This window comes from Antedon mediterranea, chromosome 10, assembly GCF_964355755.1.
Source record: "Antedon mediterranea chromosome 10, ecAntMedi1.1, whole genome shotgun sequence".
Lineage (NCBI taxonomy): Eukaryota > Metazoa > Echinodermata > Crinoidea > Comatulida > Antedonidae > Antedon > Antedon mediterranea.
In genome coordinates this window covers 16,386,869-16,402,025 of record NC_092679.1, presented here as the reverse complement: position 1 = coordinate 16,402,025, position 15,157 = coordinate 16,386,869, and the positions used below count along the sequence as shown (strand labels likewise).

At 32.9% G+C, this 15,157-nt stretch overlaps 2 protein-coding genes across 2 annotated transcripts; one reads left to right on the top strand and one right to left on the bottom strand.

Annotated features, from left to right (window-relative positions):
- Window positions 1-696: 696 nt before the first annotated feature.
- On the bottom strand, window positions 697-3,347 carry LOC140061130 (protein lin-52 homolog). Its single transcript, XM_072107585.1, has 6 exons — window positions 3,296-3,347; window positions 2,585-2,653; window positions 2,299-2,333; window positions 2,002-2,071; window positions 1,546-1,629; window positions 697-1,022 (listed from the first exon to the last, which is right to left on the bottom strand). The coding sequence occupies exons 1-6, from the start codon at window positions 3,312-3,314 to the stop codon at window positions 958-960; spliced, it is 342 nt and encodes a 113-aa protein (XP_071963686.1). The 5' UTR covers window positions 3,315-3,347; the 3' UTR covers window positions 697-957.
- A 30-nt stretch (window positions 3,348-3,377) lies between these two features.
- On the top strand, window positions 3,378-14,999 carry LOC140061127 (ribosomal oxygenase 1-like). The gene is made up of 15 exons (XM_072107582.1): window positions 3,378-3,444; window positions 4,681-5,146; window positions 5,707-5,825; window positions 6,222-6,346; window positions 6,836-6,935; window positions 7,590-7,703; window positions 8,149-8,255; window positions 8,867-9,009; window positions 9,569-9,663; window positions 10,454-10,642; window positions 11,184-11,325; window positions 11,662-11,782; window positions 12,213-12,312; window positions 13,509-13,598; window positions 14,087-14,999. The coding sequence occupies exons 1-15, from the start codon at window positions 3,388-3,390 to the stop codon at window positions 14,147-14,149; spliced, it is 2,031 nt and encodes a 676-aa protein (XP_071963683.1). The 5' UTR covers window positions 3,378-3,387; the 3' UTR covers window positions 14,150-14,999.
- The last annotated feature ends 158 nt before the right edge of the window (window positions 15,000-15,157 follow it).

The window sequence follows — 15,157 nt, the reverse complement described above, 5'->3', positions numbered from 1 at the left end:
TTCCAGTTTTTAAACATCATGTGTTTTGAACAAAAAGCTTTTGCTTTCGATATCATGTAAAACACATTCATGTGTTAAGTGTAATAAACATTGTATCTACTTTCATTTTTAATCTTGACCCTTTGACACTAGTAAATTTGGAGATACTGTAGCAAATCAACCATTGGAATATGAAAATTTAGCGGCGAGATTGTACATTAACAAGTAAAGTAGAATCATGTCATAATGGGCGGGTTATTGTCCAATGTCCGAGTGGTCGCCAGAGGTTCAAGGCTTTTCTTGACCATTGATCTAGTGGTAGAACAAGTCTTCTCACAAATGGAGGTCCAGTGTACTCATCTGGCTTGTGTGCACAGAACCCAGAGCATCTTCCGCAAAAAGCTGAACTATTAAATAGAGTTTTTACCTACAATACAACTAAATAATGAATGACACAAAATTAACCAATCAAATGGCAAGGTACACTCAGGTATGTTATAAAAAGTTGTATATATCCTTACTAAAGCTCAAACTTTATGCGACAAATAAATGTGATGTGCCCATATATGGACATGATGTCATATCACTACCATATTTGGGTATACCACCACCATATGTGGTCACATCACACTTTTTTTTTGTCAAACTAGGTTGATAGTGTAGTAGACACAGCTAAACACAATACATGCTCAATAATAGTATACACAACAATAAACAAGTTTCAATCTTGCATTTTTATTTTGTTCCAATAATATTTATAATGAAGCTACTTTATATATAACAGTTTCAAATATTTTAAATAGAAGAAAAAGATTTGTATTCATGATTTTAAGTGTACAGCATTAATAATATAAAAAGTATTTACAATATGGTTCAATAATAAGGTTTACCAATACATATTTTACAACAACCACCAATGAACCCCTAGTTCCATTATTTATAATTTACATTTTAGTCTTTTCTCTTTTGTGAATAATATTATTTCCGTTTTTGTTTTCCACCGTCAAGCACATTTAAAAGTTTTCCACGCGTCATTTCTCGTGCTAGACAAAAAAGAAAAATAATTAGTTTTAATAGGCTGCAGAGTTGTCTCAGAGGACGTAAAAAAATCACAAAATGCTGTGACAATTGACACCTCAGCTTGGCTTCCTATACTATTTGTAGTACGGTAATAATAATTTATGTCCATAAAAAAAGTATTTAATCTTGAAGTCGGCTAATTAGGGAATTCCCCTTTAGGTTTATTCGAGTGTACCGTTGAGTAGTTTTTCTGTTGAGTACTTCTTTAACGGAGTATTTTGAGCGTTGAGATTGTTCTTAACAAAAAAGCTTTCGTTGCCAACGTTTTCTATTCGAATGACTTTCTTTGAGCACAAATTTACAATTCGAATACAAAAAGTACTCAACGAATCTTTACGTTGACAACGAAATTTCCCAATCCAATACGACAAATGTTATCTTCAGTTTTGATAACATAGATATATTATAGAACTAGAGGGTCAACTAGGCAACAGTGAAGTGATAATACCCTATAATAATTACTGTAATGAATAATACTGTACTTACATTCATCCAAGCCAAGCTGGTATGCAAGGTTTTGAAGATCTCTTACTTTCTCCATTAAATTCTTTGTTGTGAGACTTCCAAGCTCTGAAATGAAATTAAATGATTCAGTAATACACTCCAACAAAGTGTCTGAGTGCCTTGATTAAGTGTGTGTTGGCCAATAAAGAACACAATTATATTATTAAATATTAATAATATTCGTTCTTATTATAGCGTTTATTGCACAATGCTTCTAAGTGCTCCACATTATTACCCCGGTCATATGTTCATAGAAAAGTATTCCCTTAATACTATAGGTGTACTGTACCCTGAATGAAAAAGGGTGGTTCTACTATACTTTATAAAGAAGTACATCAGGTAATATAGTATTGTAAAAACTACTAATCTCTCCCAAAAAAGTATTTCTTTGTTTTATCTATAGGAGGCTTTGGAATGGTAGTGTCAGTTTAACCTCACCTGTCAACATATCAATATCATTTTGCTCCAAATCAGCTTCCCAAGGCGGAGATGTTGTACTTGTTATTGGCTGCAACAAACAAAATTACTAATAATTTACCAGTTTTCACTATTCAACCTTCTGTGGGAACATTTTATTCTACTTTTGAAATTATTCATATTTTTACAGTACATTGTTTACGTATTAAAAATTAGTCTACTTCTTCAAAGAAGAGATAATTTTAAAAACTTTAATTTCAGTTTAAAAGAAATGCATAGAAATCAAATATTAAACAACTTTAATTATTATATACTTACACTTTTCATAGAGGCAAAATCTGAAATACCTGGTACTGAAAATGCAAAAAAAGGAGAGAGAATGAATAGATAAAACATGTTATTCATTACTTGTCTTCAATTCAAGAAAATATATAGAATGTGTTGCAACAATAACATAAAGCTCTGTCTACACTATCAAATTATTTTAACAAAAAGTGTGATGTGCTCAAATATTGTAGTGATATGACATAACTATGTCCATATGTGGACACATCACATTTTTTTGTCACATAAAGTTTGATAGCGTAGACAGATCTTAACTTACTTTGTTCTTGCCATAAATCTGGTGATGCTCTGTCCAACTTTTCAAAACTTAAAAGAGTCTTTTCAATTTCTATAAGAAAACAGGTTTTTATGAATCAATATGCTTAGACTAGACCTAGCCTATTTATTAATAATTAGCCTAGGCCTATACATCATCAATCAAAATAATTAAAAAGAGACATTGTATTGCCTCTTAACTTTACAAAAGGTAAGAATTACTAAATCATCGTGTTAACTTTCTACTAGCTAGGCCCTAGGACGTAGAAGTAGTAGGCCTAGAACTATATTTAATAATTTAAGTAGGCCTAACTAGGCCTATGCCTCTAGTCCTATATTGAGCATCCCTACTTACTATAATTAGCCAAAATATAGAGGCTTAAATACAATTATTTTACCAGGTATTCTAATTCCTAAATAAAAAACCTAATCATAATTCTTCACTCTAAGGCCAAAATGACCAGAAATGGAACTGAAGGCCCACAAGCATCGCGCTCGACACCGACCGTATATTATTTTTTGTGTATGCTGACCACTGCACTGAAGGCGGAGGCCTAGGCACCAACACGGCATAATAGAGCGAATTTACAAATAACCACCAAATGTATGCATATTTTAAGATGAGGCACTTTATACTATTCATAATTCAATAATTACAAAAGCAAACCATGTTTTGATTTGTCAAAAGTTGAGCACAAAACAAATTGAAACTTACCCGCACTTGGTGATGCCATCTTGATTTTATTATTTTGTTCTTCCTGTAGAGGGCGCGCTGAGCAACAGAGATTATTGCAAAAAACTTTTAAAATGAAAGCGGCACAAAAAAAGGTCTCTGCATTTACTGTTTTTAAGTCGCGTTCAAAGGTATTTTTTTATATTTAAAAGTGTACCATTTAAATGAAAGTATTTTAGTGTAATTAATAAAGTAACGTGCGTAGAATGTACAGGAATGAAGTGCAATTATGACATGGGGCATGCCACATCGCCACATGTGGTGCACCCATCTGCGCCATCTGCACACATGTTAAGCTGATTGCGCCGTAGACAGGTTTAGTGTTCACTTGGCAGTCGATACAGTCTACAGAGTCGTTTCGACCACTTAGAAATATCTGTACGTAGGCCTAGAAATTATTATACAGAGCGGAGCAGTATCTGAATTGTAATAAGAGGATCGATCCTAGTAAAATAGATATAATTAATCTAGATTATTTAAAATATTTAATAATAAATTGAAAAATAATTTTTTAGCCAGCACCAGTAGTTTCTTAAAGACCCCTTCCCTGCAATTTTGGACGTTTTTTGGAAAATAATACATATATATCACTTTAAAAACATTAAACCATGTCATTCCTTGTCTTAAATGTACGTTTTATGGTAAATTATGATAAAAAGTGAGAAACAATGCACTACCTAAGTAGCTCGCGGCGATCGACCTCTCGTGGACGGTCTTAGGCCTAGCCTAGCTAGGCTTAGTTTTGTAGGCCTAGCTGGTAAACATCGGTAACGTACGAACATCGTAAGCGAGCTATATACCTAGCCTGACGTTGTATAGTTGCTGCATTGCATTGTCTTTCTATTTTTGCCAGACTCCGTTGATACAAATTGGGGAAAACCCGGTATTTTCGCTGAAAAGTTAGGAGTCTTCCATTTGTTTTGGCCTCACGATCGATCGAAAAGTGGGCGAATTACAGGTGAAAAACAAAAATATCAATCCGCGCGCAATGCATTTTGGGATTTATAGCGGGCCGCTATAATGATTAGAATCGACTTATTTTTCACATTTTTAACCGTTTAAAGACGAAAAAAGTTATCGCAATAGGACCATATAGTATTATTTTTACATTAAATATAGTTTTTGATCTTAAATTAGATCTAAAAAACGTAGGGAATGGGGCTTTAATTAAAACAAAAAATGGCAGTGTACAAAAAATGAGTAGCTATTCTTTTTTAAGAATTTTAATTATTTATTTTCATAATTAATTTCATAATAATAGTAATAATACATTTTTCTGAGTGATATTTATTTTACTACAGTATGACCGCTTTAATCTGTTGAACCACAATTTAAATGATATATATTCTTTTTTTCTATTTTTTTAGGAAAATGTTAACGATGAAAATACATCTATTGCGACTGATAAAAGTATAACCAAGAAGACTAAACAAACGGCTCGAAAGCTTCGGAGCTCTTTGAGATTAAAACCACATAAGTCGTCTCAATCTGCAAGGCCATCATGTCTACCAGATAGCGCTGTCACGCCTGCACCAAAGAAAAAGAAGAAGACAAGCAGTAGCACCAGTAAACGTGTGAATCGTGGCAGACGATTTAGCTCTCCCACGGAACATGTAACTCGTAGCAACAAACGGTTTAGTCCTTACAAAGACTCTACTATCCTTAGTGAGCAGTCTAGTCCTCCTAAAAGAAATACAGCTCATAGCCCTTCTCCTGCACATAGTAAACAGCGTAGTCCGTCCTTGGAACATGAGACTCGTAGCAGGAAGCATAGCGCTTCTTCCAATGTAGGTAGTATCTCCAGCCTTGTGCATACACCTACGGTTGACCCTGGTGAGTGTTTGCATTAATGTAGAACCCCCCTTGAGACACCTTTATGACCCAATAAACCGTCCCCTTAATAAGGGTGTCCCCTGAATAGGAGTTGGCAATAGTGTTAAAACACATATTTCCTTTTTGGTCATGTTATGAGAAAATGTCCCTTTAATAGAGGTGTCCCCTGAATAGGAGTTGGCAATAGTGTTAAAACATATATTTCCTTTTGGTCTTATGAGAAAATGTCCCTTTAATAGAGGTGTCCCCTGAATAGGAGTTGACAATAGTGTAAAACATATATATCCTTTTTGGTCATGTCTTCTGAATAGTGTTTGTTTGCTGTAGTGTTAAATCATATTTACCCTGATTCATTTCACAGGAAAGTGTCCCTTTAATAGGGGTATCCCATGAATAGTGGTGTTCTAAAGAGGGGTTATATTGTATTGTATATTTTATTTAGTAGTGTAATGTAGTACTGTAGTATAATTGTGTGTTTTTGCCCTGGTTAAATAGGGCAGCCCCTTTGTGTTCGCCCAAAACCGTACAATTTACTATATACTTTTTGTATCCTTTCTTAGAGTTTAAAAACAAATTGGAAAAGAAAAAGACAAAATCAACAGGTTCAGATGAGCAAGTACCTATGAAGAAAAGGAGAAGATTTTCAGCCGATGGTAGATCTGATGCAGAAACCCCAGTTGTAAGTTAAAAACACATTCATTTTTAATCTTAAATTGCTAATAAGATGCAAATGAGCTTAAGATAGCACCTGGAATTCCAGGTGGAAAAGATGATGGATGCATCAGTATTATACATTATACCATTTTTTCTTGTTTTCCATTATAGTTTATAAAAAATAAAGGGATATGAACAAATTTAGTATATACTTCAAATTATTATTAAATAATTCATCATTTTTCATAATTACTAGCAACAATAAATTGATAAATTGCTGAAAACAACTGTTAAGTTTCTCGACATTTCGATCAATATGCTTTGATCGTCCTCGGGAATAAAAAACCTTATATCAACATTTTATTTCGCCATGGAACTCTTCAAACAGCAATAAATTGTTATATTATATATTTATTTACAGCGTGGTAATTCAACCGTAACACCAAGACGGTTCTTATCCGGCGGTGAGCTTGAGGATAGCGGAGCCGAAGCGCAGAAGCTGTTTGAGTGGATGATAGGCCCTGTTGAACCGGATAAATTCTTCAAGTAAAATACAGTTTTCACATCTACACAAGTTGTAACACGGATTGATCTCCCGACTTATTACATGTTTTCATACATGCATACGCGAACCGTGAGAAATCTCGGGAGCAATGATAGTTGCTATTTGATTACTATGATTGGTCAGTTTAATTCCAGGGCAATACATGCGCGCGCAGTAACAATTCGGGACATCTCCGTTAAAAAGAACAGGCCTCTAATTGGTGTGTTTTCCTCCCGAGATTTCACAGCATCCCAGAATATTGTCTTCACACTATGCAAACCTGGTTAAAAGTTGTTACATTTTGCAGATGTGAAAAGGGTATATCTGTAACATTAGATTTTAAAAGTATAAAGATTACTTTAGTCTGAGATTCTTAGTGCATGATGTTCAGCCAGTGTATTTTGATTACTTTGTTTATAATGAGTTACACACAATCACTGATGTACACAAATGGTGACCTATTTAATTTTCTATGTTTTTTTTTTTTTCAGGAATTTATGGGAGCGCAAGCCATTGTTGGTGAAACGCCATATGCCAGATTACAACAGCATTTGGTTTAGTACTGATGAATTCAACCGAATTCTGCGTGAGGTATTATGTCTTATTATTATATCACATCATTGTTTATTTATGTCCACTATATAATTGTAAAGTAAAAATGCTTAAATTTAAAACAGTAGACCATCTTTTGGACATCCCTATTCTGTGGACACCCCTATTATGTGGCCACTTTATTGGGGTCCTTAAGGTATCCCCTGAATAGGAGTTTTATTGTATTTTAATTTCCATTTATTTGAGTTTTTAAACTTTTATCTCAAATCTCTGATTTTTTTAAATTGTCATTCCATGTCAAGAAAACCTGAATATAGTACAACAATTTCAAATCTCATAATAATAAAAATCATATTTATAAATTCAGACTCCTCATTTAGAAAGGGCATGTCTTCGAATGGATCCTTCCATTATTAAATAGAGGAGCGTTATTAATCTAATTAGGTAATGAATACTCATTAATACTCATACTAATTTAATACAATGATGTAATTTGTATGTTCTTTATCAGTTCCTTGTTTTTAGGACCCAAGTGGAAATAAGTTTAACTTTTCTTGGCATTCCTTGTAATCAAGGCCTGTGTTTCTGTGCAATTGTTTTTTCTACTTTTTTTTGCATTGTTTTTATTGTTTTTTAACCTTGATTACTAAATAAAGAAATTCAAAAAAATTCAAATTCAAATATGTCTTACAGGAGGATATTCAGTTTACAGTCAATCTAGATGTTACAACATATACAGATGGTTGTAGGGAAACACACAATCCTCAAGGAAGAGCCCATGCCCCTGTTGTCTGGGACTATTACCAGGTATAGTGTCTATACAATGCATACTATGGTAAGAGAAGTAGAAAAGTGAAAAGAGGAAATTAGTAGTTTTTAAGCATTTTTTCCGTGCCATAGTTTTAATGGTACATTCACACTTATGAAATGAATAGCATCTATTCTTTACATCAACTATTCTAAAGCTCTGTCTACACTATCAAACTAGTTTGACAAAAAAAGGATGTGCCCAAATATTATATTGATATGCCCAAATATGGTATATGACATCATCGTCCATATATGGGCACATAACATTTTTTTGTCTTATAAAGACCGAGCTTAAGGTCAACAGTTGAATATTGAAATACAATATAGCTAGTACAAAGGGCACTTTTTTCCAATACATTACAGAGCCCAACTTTCTATACAGTACTACAGTAATATTATTATTAACTATTTTTTATTTACTAATGTAAATCTATTTTCTTAGAATGGTTGTTCAATAAGACTTTTAAACCCTCAAACGTTTTCACAACCAGTTTGGAAATTGCTGTCAACTCTTCAGGAATATTTTAGCTGCGGAGTTGGTGCAAATGTGTAAGTTTAGTATTGTTGTATTTTAAGTTTCATAACATTTATTTACAGATTCTACCATAAAAGATAATACAGTACAGTGTAATAAAATAATGATATACGATCAGAGTTCGAAAGCAGATGCCCTGAAAAATGAAGAAAAACATCTTTTAAAAATAAAGCTGTAAAAAAGAAGTGATAATGAATAGGACATTTTTAAAAAAAGCTGTAAAAAAGAAGGGATAATGAATAGGACATTTAAAAAAATAATAAATGAATAAATACATTTAAAAAATGATATTTAAAAAAAACAATTTTTTTAAATGTATAGAAAAGAACAGTACATCTTTGAGTAGAGTGATTGTGATTAAAAGAATTTATCTTATTATTATTACTTATTTTAAGCTCTGTCTACCCTATCAAACTTTATGTGACAAAAATATGTGATGTGCCCATATATGGACGTGATGATGTAATATCACTACCATATTTGAGCACATCACACTTTTTGTTAAAAATAATTTGATAGTGTAGACAGAGCTTTATTTAGGAATATCACTACCATATTTGTGCACAATTTTTGTCAAACTAGTTTTATGTGTAGACTGAGTTTAACAAATTCAATGTTATTTCAGTTACTTAACACCGCCGGGATCACAAGGGTTTGCTCCTCATTTTGATGACATAGAAGCGTTTGTGATACAGTTAGAAGGCAAGAAACATTGGCGTCTTTACAGCCCACTTACCGAAGCAGAATCTCTACCTCGTTTTTCCAGCAGTAAGATTTTGTTGTTTTTTTTTTGTTATTATTATATTATTAAACTTTATTTCAGATTTCTCCATATACAGTACATAGAAAAATTTAAAAAGTTAGCCAAACATTCAAACTATATATATAAAAATATATATGATAGAAAAATAATAGGCAGTATCAAAAAACAAACTGAAACACTAGTTGCTCAAGTGCTTACCTTTTCTATCACTTACAAATACTTTAATCCGATTAGAATTGCATTTTAATGGATTTTATTAGTTGCTATCTCATTAGTCAGTAATTGTGCGGTGAAAACAAAGCAATTTTAAAAAAACAATTAAATTTTTTCATAAAATAAAAATTATTTTACTTATTCAAAAATGTTAGGTGTGGTCTTTCACAAGAATTGCCCATCTTTCCTTTTTTTTTTTTTACATTTTTAATAATAGTGACTAAACTAATAATTGTTATTATTAATACCACATTTATATAGTGCCCAGCCCCTTATGAATAAACATGTTCAAAACCAGTTATATATGTTTTTCCTTCTTAATATGTGTTTTCTTTCTCTCTTACTTTATAGCAAATTTTAACCAGTCTGACATAGGAGAACCAATATTGGATGTCATTTTGGAAGCTGGTGATCTCCTCTACTTTCCTCGTGGCTTTATTCATCAGGTATGTATGTTATGTTATGAATTTGGTAACCAGTGGTGACTTTTTGGACAAAATCGTCCCACTTTTAGGCCTTAAAATTTGAATTGTCTACATCCTCTTTATATGACATTAAATAACTTTATTCTTTAAAATGGCATTGTTGAAATACAAACAAATATACCAATACAGAGGTCCTAATTTGGAAATTAAAAAAATATCAGGAGAATTAATGAAAACATTTGCAAACTATTTAGGATCCTATTGACAAATATTAGGCATCAAAATCTATAGTAAACAATGGGTATGACAGGTGTGGAAAATGCATTGAGGCAACCAAAGCTAAAGGCCAATTTACACAGACGAGTGCATTGAGGCAACCAAAGCTAAAGGCCAATTTACACAGACGGGTGCATTGAGGCAACCAAAGCTAAAGGCCAATTTACACAGACGAGTGCATTGAGGCAACCAAAGCTAAAGGCCAATTTACACAGACGAGTGCATTGAGGCAACCAAAGCTAAAGGCCAATTTACACAGACGAGCGGTAATGGTAACCGAAAAACTACATAGAATTCATATCTATCCTGAGCGGCATCCGGTGTCCACTCCGCGTTGTGTCATAAGGAATAACATAGATTCTATATTTTTATTACCGTTACCGCTCGTATTTGTAAATTTACGCCTAAATAATAGAAAAAAAAAAAAAATAGTAGAAAATGCACCTTAGCGGTAGACTGAGGTGATGTCTTGTAATATCAGGAAACTCGCAATTTTCAGGACGCTTGAGAGGTCTGTTTTATATTGTTTTAACAGGCTGATACAATAGAGGAGAATCACTCACTACACATGACGGTATCTACATGTCAACGTAACACCTGGGGAGACCTATTGGAGAAAATGATGCCACAAATATTGAAGATAGCTTTTGCACAGGATCCTGAGTTCAGAAAATCACTACCTCGAGATTATACACAATACATGGGGGTTGCGAACTCTGACTCGGTAAGATTTGCACCAATTACATGATACTTTATTGTTTAAAGGTTTGCATGGCGAATAAACACTGGTAAAGTTAGGTTTGCGTTAAAGCATGTGTTTGCAAATGGTATGTGTTTTATTGTTGGTCTCATAAGTGAGATATTTCCCTTAAATAGTAAGTATTTTATTATTATTATTAATTTTATATCTTGTTTTAAGTTCAAATTACATGAATAGCGTGTTTCTACTATTAATGTTTAAGTTAATAATATATCTGTTTTAAGTTATAACTGCATTCGTTAAGTTAAATGCCTTTTTTGCTCATTATCATATTGTTTTTTTTTAACAAGTTTCTTACCTTACTTATTTTAAAGCTTAAGCTTCTAGTGGGGTACCCATTTTCTCATTTATTATGTATTATTTTAGAAAATCTAAATCTATTTAGTTTTCATCATTTTTTCAAGCAAAATAAATAGGTTTTAATGCCACCTATTATTACAGCTTCAGAGCCGTTCTTAGACTGTTACATTATAGTAACTAGTAAATTCTTTTTTTTTTTTTGCAGACTGATCCACATCGTATACAATTCCTTCAAACTATCGGTCGCCTAATGTCAAAGTTGACAACGTATGCTCCAGTAGACTCTGCCGCAGATCAAATGGCTGTCAAATATCTGCATGATAGTCTACCACCAGTAATTAACAAACGTAGGTATTATTGACAACCTATAAATATTTTTTAGTGCATATTTTAAAGATTATTTTTCACGGTCATAATTAAGATTTCAGACTCAAATTCTTAATCCAGTAAAGTACCTCCAGTGGGGTGTCTACTGTGTCTTGTAAGTTGGTTTCAATTTGCTGATTATGGATCTAGTTATTGATTTCTAATAAAAAGTTCTCTTGGCAAACAAGCAAACATTTCTGTTCAACGAATGAAAAGTGAGCTCCACTTTCCTACATCTTTCCTATAATTATATCATTTGCATAACATTTTTAATGTATTATTTGCAATGTATTATTTTTTATACATGTATTTCCCAGATGAGAAGCAACTTTCTGTTTTTGGTGCTGGGGCCTCTTGGCGGAACGGAAGGGTTGTGGATGATCAAGATATATTTAGTATGTCCACTAAAATCAAGCTTATAAGGAAAACATGTTTGAGGTAATAATCATACTCTAATTCTCATGTTTAAAATATTTAGTGCTCTAAAGACTTTCAAATTGATTTAAATAGGGAGCTTTCGCAGAAGCATGTAAACATTCTACTCATTTGCATAACAACGTACTGGTTCTTTTTTATTTCTCTTTGACGGGAAGTGTGTAGAACGCAACTCATGTGTTGCGCACTCAACATATGCCGCTCTCATAAAAAATATATTATGGAATGCCTTGGGCCTAGAGACCAGGCCTAGCTAGGCATTTTTAAACTTGCATATTAAAAGGTTTCAATTCCCTTCAGTTAACGTTTTTCATTGACGCTATTTTTCAGAAATAAGGTTCTTGACATTTTTCGCAATGTTTACGTGCTCCTGCGAAAACTCCCTAACGACAATTTTACACACATTTTATTATATTGTTTATATTTTTTACAGATTAGTTATGGAAGAAGATGCTGTATTAGTATATTATAACTTGGAGAATTCCAAAGTATATCATGGCAAACCACCACAGAGTTTTGAGATACCAGCCGAGGTGAGCCATTCTATCACTGCCTCTATGGCCGTGCCATAGTTTTAATGGTACATTCACACCTATGAAATGAATAGCATCTTCACATCAACTATTCTAAAGCTCTGTCTACACTATCAAACTAGTTTGATAAAAAAGGGTAATGTACCCAAAAATGGTAGTGATATGCCCAAATATGGTAGTGATATGACATCATCATGTCAATATATACAGTAGGCACATCACATTGTTTTGACGCATAAAGTTTGATAGTGAGACATTTACACAATGTAGTTGGCTTGTATTACATACTGTGCATTAGGGAGCTTTTGATTCCATATATGGGCACATCACATTGTTTTGAAACATAAAGTTTGATAGTGAGACATTTATACACTGTAGTTGGCTTGTATTACATACTGTGCATTAGGGAGCTTTTGATTCCATATATGGGCACATCACATTGTTTTGAAACATAAAGTTTGATAGTGAGACATTTATACAATGTAGTTGGCTTGTATTACGTACTGTGCATTAGGGAGCGTTTGATTCCATATATGGGCACATCACATTGTTTTGAAACATAAAGTTTGATAGTGTAGACCGAGCATTACACAAGTTGGATTGCATTACATACTGATTTGCGAGGACCGACTCCCAGCCTAGGTCAGTTAAATCAATGTGATGTCGGTCGCCGTCAAGACCTAGAAACCATGAAACCTGTGTCGAGACATGAAGAGTGAGAAAGCGCATCCCAAGGAACTAACACAAATCAAAATCCCCATATGATCAAATTTAATATGTTGTAATCTGTAGTGATATTTATATGGAAATGTTAGATCGAAAAAAAGCAATTTTTAGAGACAGCAACCAATATTTCAAAATAAGGAATATGGACAGATTGGCACACCCTTCCATAAACACTTAATCTGGTCATCTTCATCCATACAAATGATGACCTAAATCTCTGTCTACACTATCAAAATTTATGTGAAAAAAAATGTGATGTGCCCATATATGGACATGATGATGTCATATCACTACCATATTCAAACATATCACTACCATATTTGGGCACATCACACTTTGTTGTCAAACTAGTTATAGTAGTAGTAGATAGTGTAGACAGAGCTTAATATGGATTTTATGCTACCTCTATTTTTACACACTCTTTGTATGTAAACTATCCTGCTAAATATCTGTGTGTTATTTAATTGTAGGCAGCAGTTGCCGTGGAATACTTGCTAAACACTTACCCGGAATATGTTCCCATTAAAAGTTTACCAACAGTGGGTGACATGGAAGATAAGGTAGGCAAATTGCCCCATACTTTTTTGATACGTCAGTGACCCAATGAAGAGACACTAACTCTGTAATAGTTTGATCAAAACATGTGTTTCGCAATTAACACGGTTCATTAGCTTCACATCATTTTACTTCAAGAAATTTTCATTCAGAATTTTTATTTATATGCCTGTAAAGGTAGTCAATTTAGCCTTTTTTTTCATGGATATACAGACTCCATATAACACAAATCAGTTGAGAAACTAATTTTTTCCCAGATTAGCCCTTTTTAGACTGATAATAGGGATACAATTAAAAGGTGTAGATTAATTGTAATCTTGTTTATTAATGAATTGGTATATGTCCTGTGCAAACATTTCATTTCCATTTCACGCGTGTAGTGTCTGTAGCCCTGTTTGTGTCACTTAGTCGTGTCACTGACGATGTCTTTTCCTTGCACTAGTTTTGCGTTACTTGTTGTTTTGTTATTAGCACAGAATTTATTTTTTTTCAGCAAATTGAAATTGCGCAGGTTCTGTTTGAGAAAGGTATCTTGTTACTAAAGGATTCGTTTTGATATTCACCGCAAGAACCTTTCAAATTACGTGGATGTCTTTCAACCCTGTGGCTTTTTACTCGTGCCCACAGCTGTACAAACCTATATTAATATATTGATGAAATAGGCATCGTTGATTGTAAAATTCATATCATTTTGTTATTGTTGTTTTATTGTTCAGGACGTCTCTGATTTCAGTAAATATTAATTGACAATCTTCAAATTTAGTATATATTAAATTACAGGTAGTGTTTATAATTTTTATAAGTTACAAATTAAATGTTAGGTTAAAAGTCAAATGAATTTTGAATTTGAATTTGAATTATTTGAACAACTGCAGTTTAAAGCTCTGTCTTACAAAAACATGTGATGTGCCCATATATGGACATGATGATGTCATATCACTACTATATTTGACCATTATTACTACCATATTTAAGCACATCACACTTTTTTGTCAGGCAGAGCTTGGACCAGTTTCACTAACCAATTGTTTTCTTTTTAACATACATTGCAAAGCCTAAGCTCTGCCTACACAATCAAACTAGTTTGACAAAAAAAAGTGTGATGTGTCCAAATATGGTAGTGATATGACATCATCATGTCAATATAGGGGCACATCACAATTTTTTATCACATAAAGTTTGATAGTGTAGACTACCACATTAGGTAAGGAAAGGTCATCTAGATTTGTAAGTGTGTGACCAATATAAACAAAACAAATCTAAATCCCTATGACCGTGCCTATTGTGTTAAGATTTATAAATTTATATTTCTAAAGAACTTATATAATCATGATAACGATGAGAAATATACTATTTCATCATGGACATAAATTTATGATTTTATAATACTGTAAAATAAAGATTCAATTTTAATCTGTTTCTATATGTGTATTATACTTCGGATTTGGTTTTTTTTTTGTGGGGGTGGGGGGGGGGGGGGGTGGTGTTGTAGTTAAAAGCAAATAAATAAGAGACAATTTTTCAACAACCATTGTTTTATTTATTATTCTAAAAGATTTTTTTT

Excerpts from the sequence above, each read along its gene's own strand:
- LOC140061130 (XM_072107585.1), bottom strand. Across the intron at positions 2,334-2,584 it reads AGATTTATGGCAAGAACAAA|TACCAGGTATTTCAGATTTT; the intron begins GTAAGTTAAGAT and ends TTGCATTTTCAG. Across the intron at positions 1,630-2,001 it reads TGATATTGATATGTTGACAG|AGCTTGGAAGTCTCACAACA; the intron begins GTGAGGTTAAAC and ends ATTTCATTTCAG.
- LOC140061127 (XM_072107582.1), top strand. The coding sequence starts at position 3,388 with ATGAAAGCGGCACAAAAAAAGGTCTCTGCATTTACTGTTTTTAAGTCG. Across the intron at positions 5,147-5,706 it reads TACACCTACGGTTGACCCTG|AGTTTAAAAACAAATTGGAA; the intron begins GTGAGTGTTTGC and ends ATCCTTTCTTAG. Across the intron at positions 11,783-12,212 it reads ATAAGGAAAACATGTTTGAG|ATTAGTTATGGAAGAAGATG; the intron begins GTAATAATCATA and ends TATTTTTTACAG.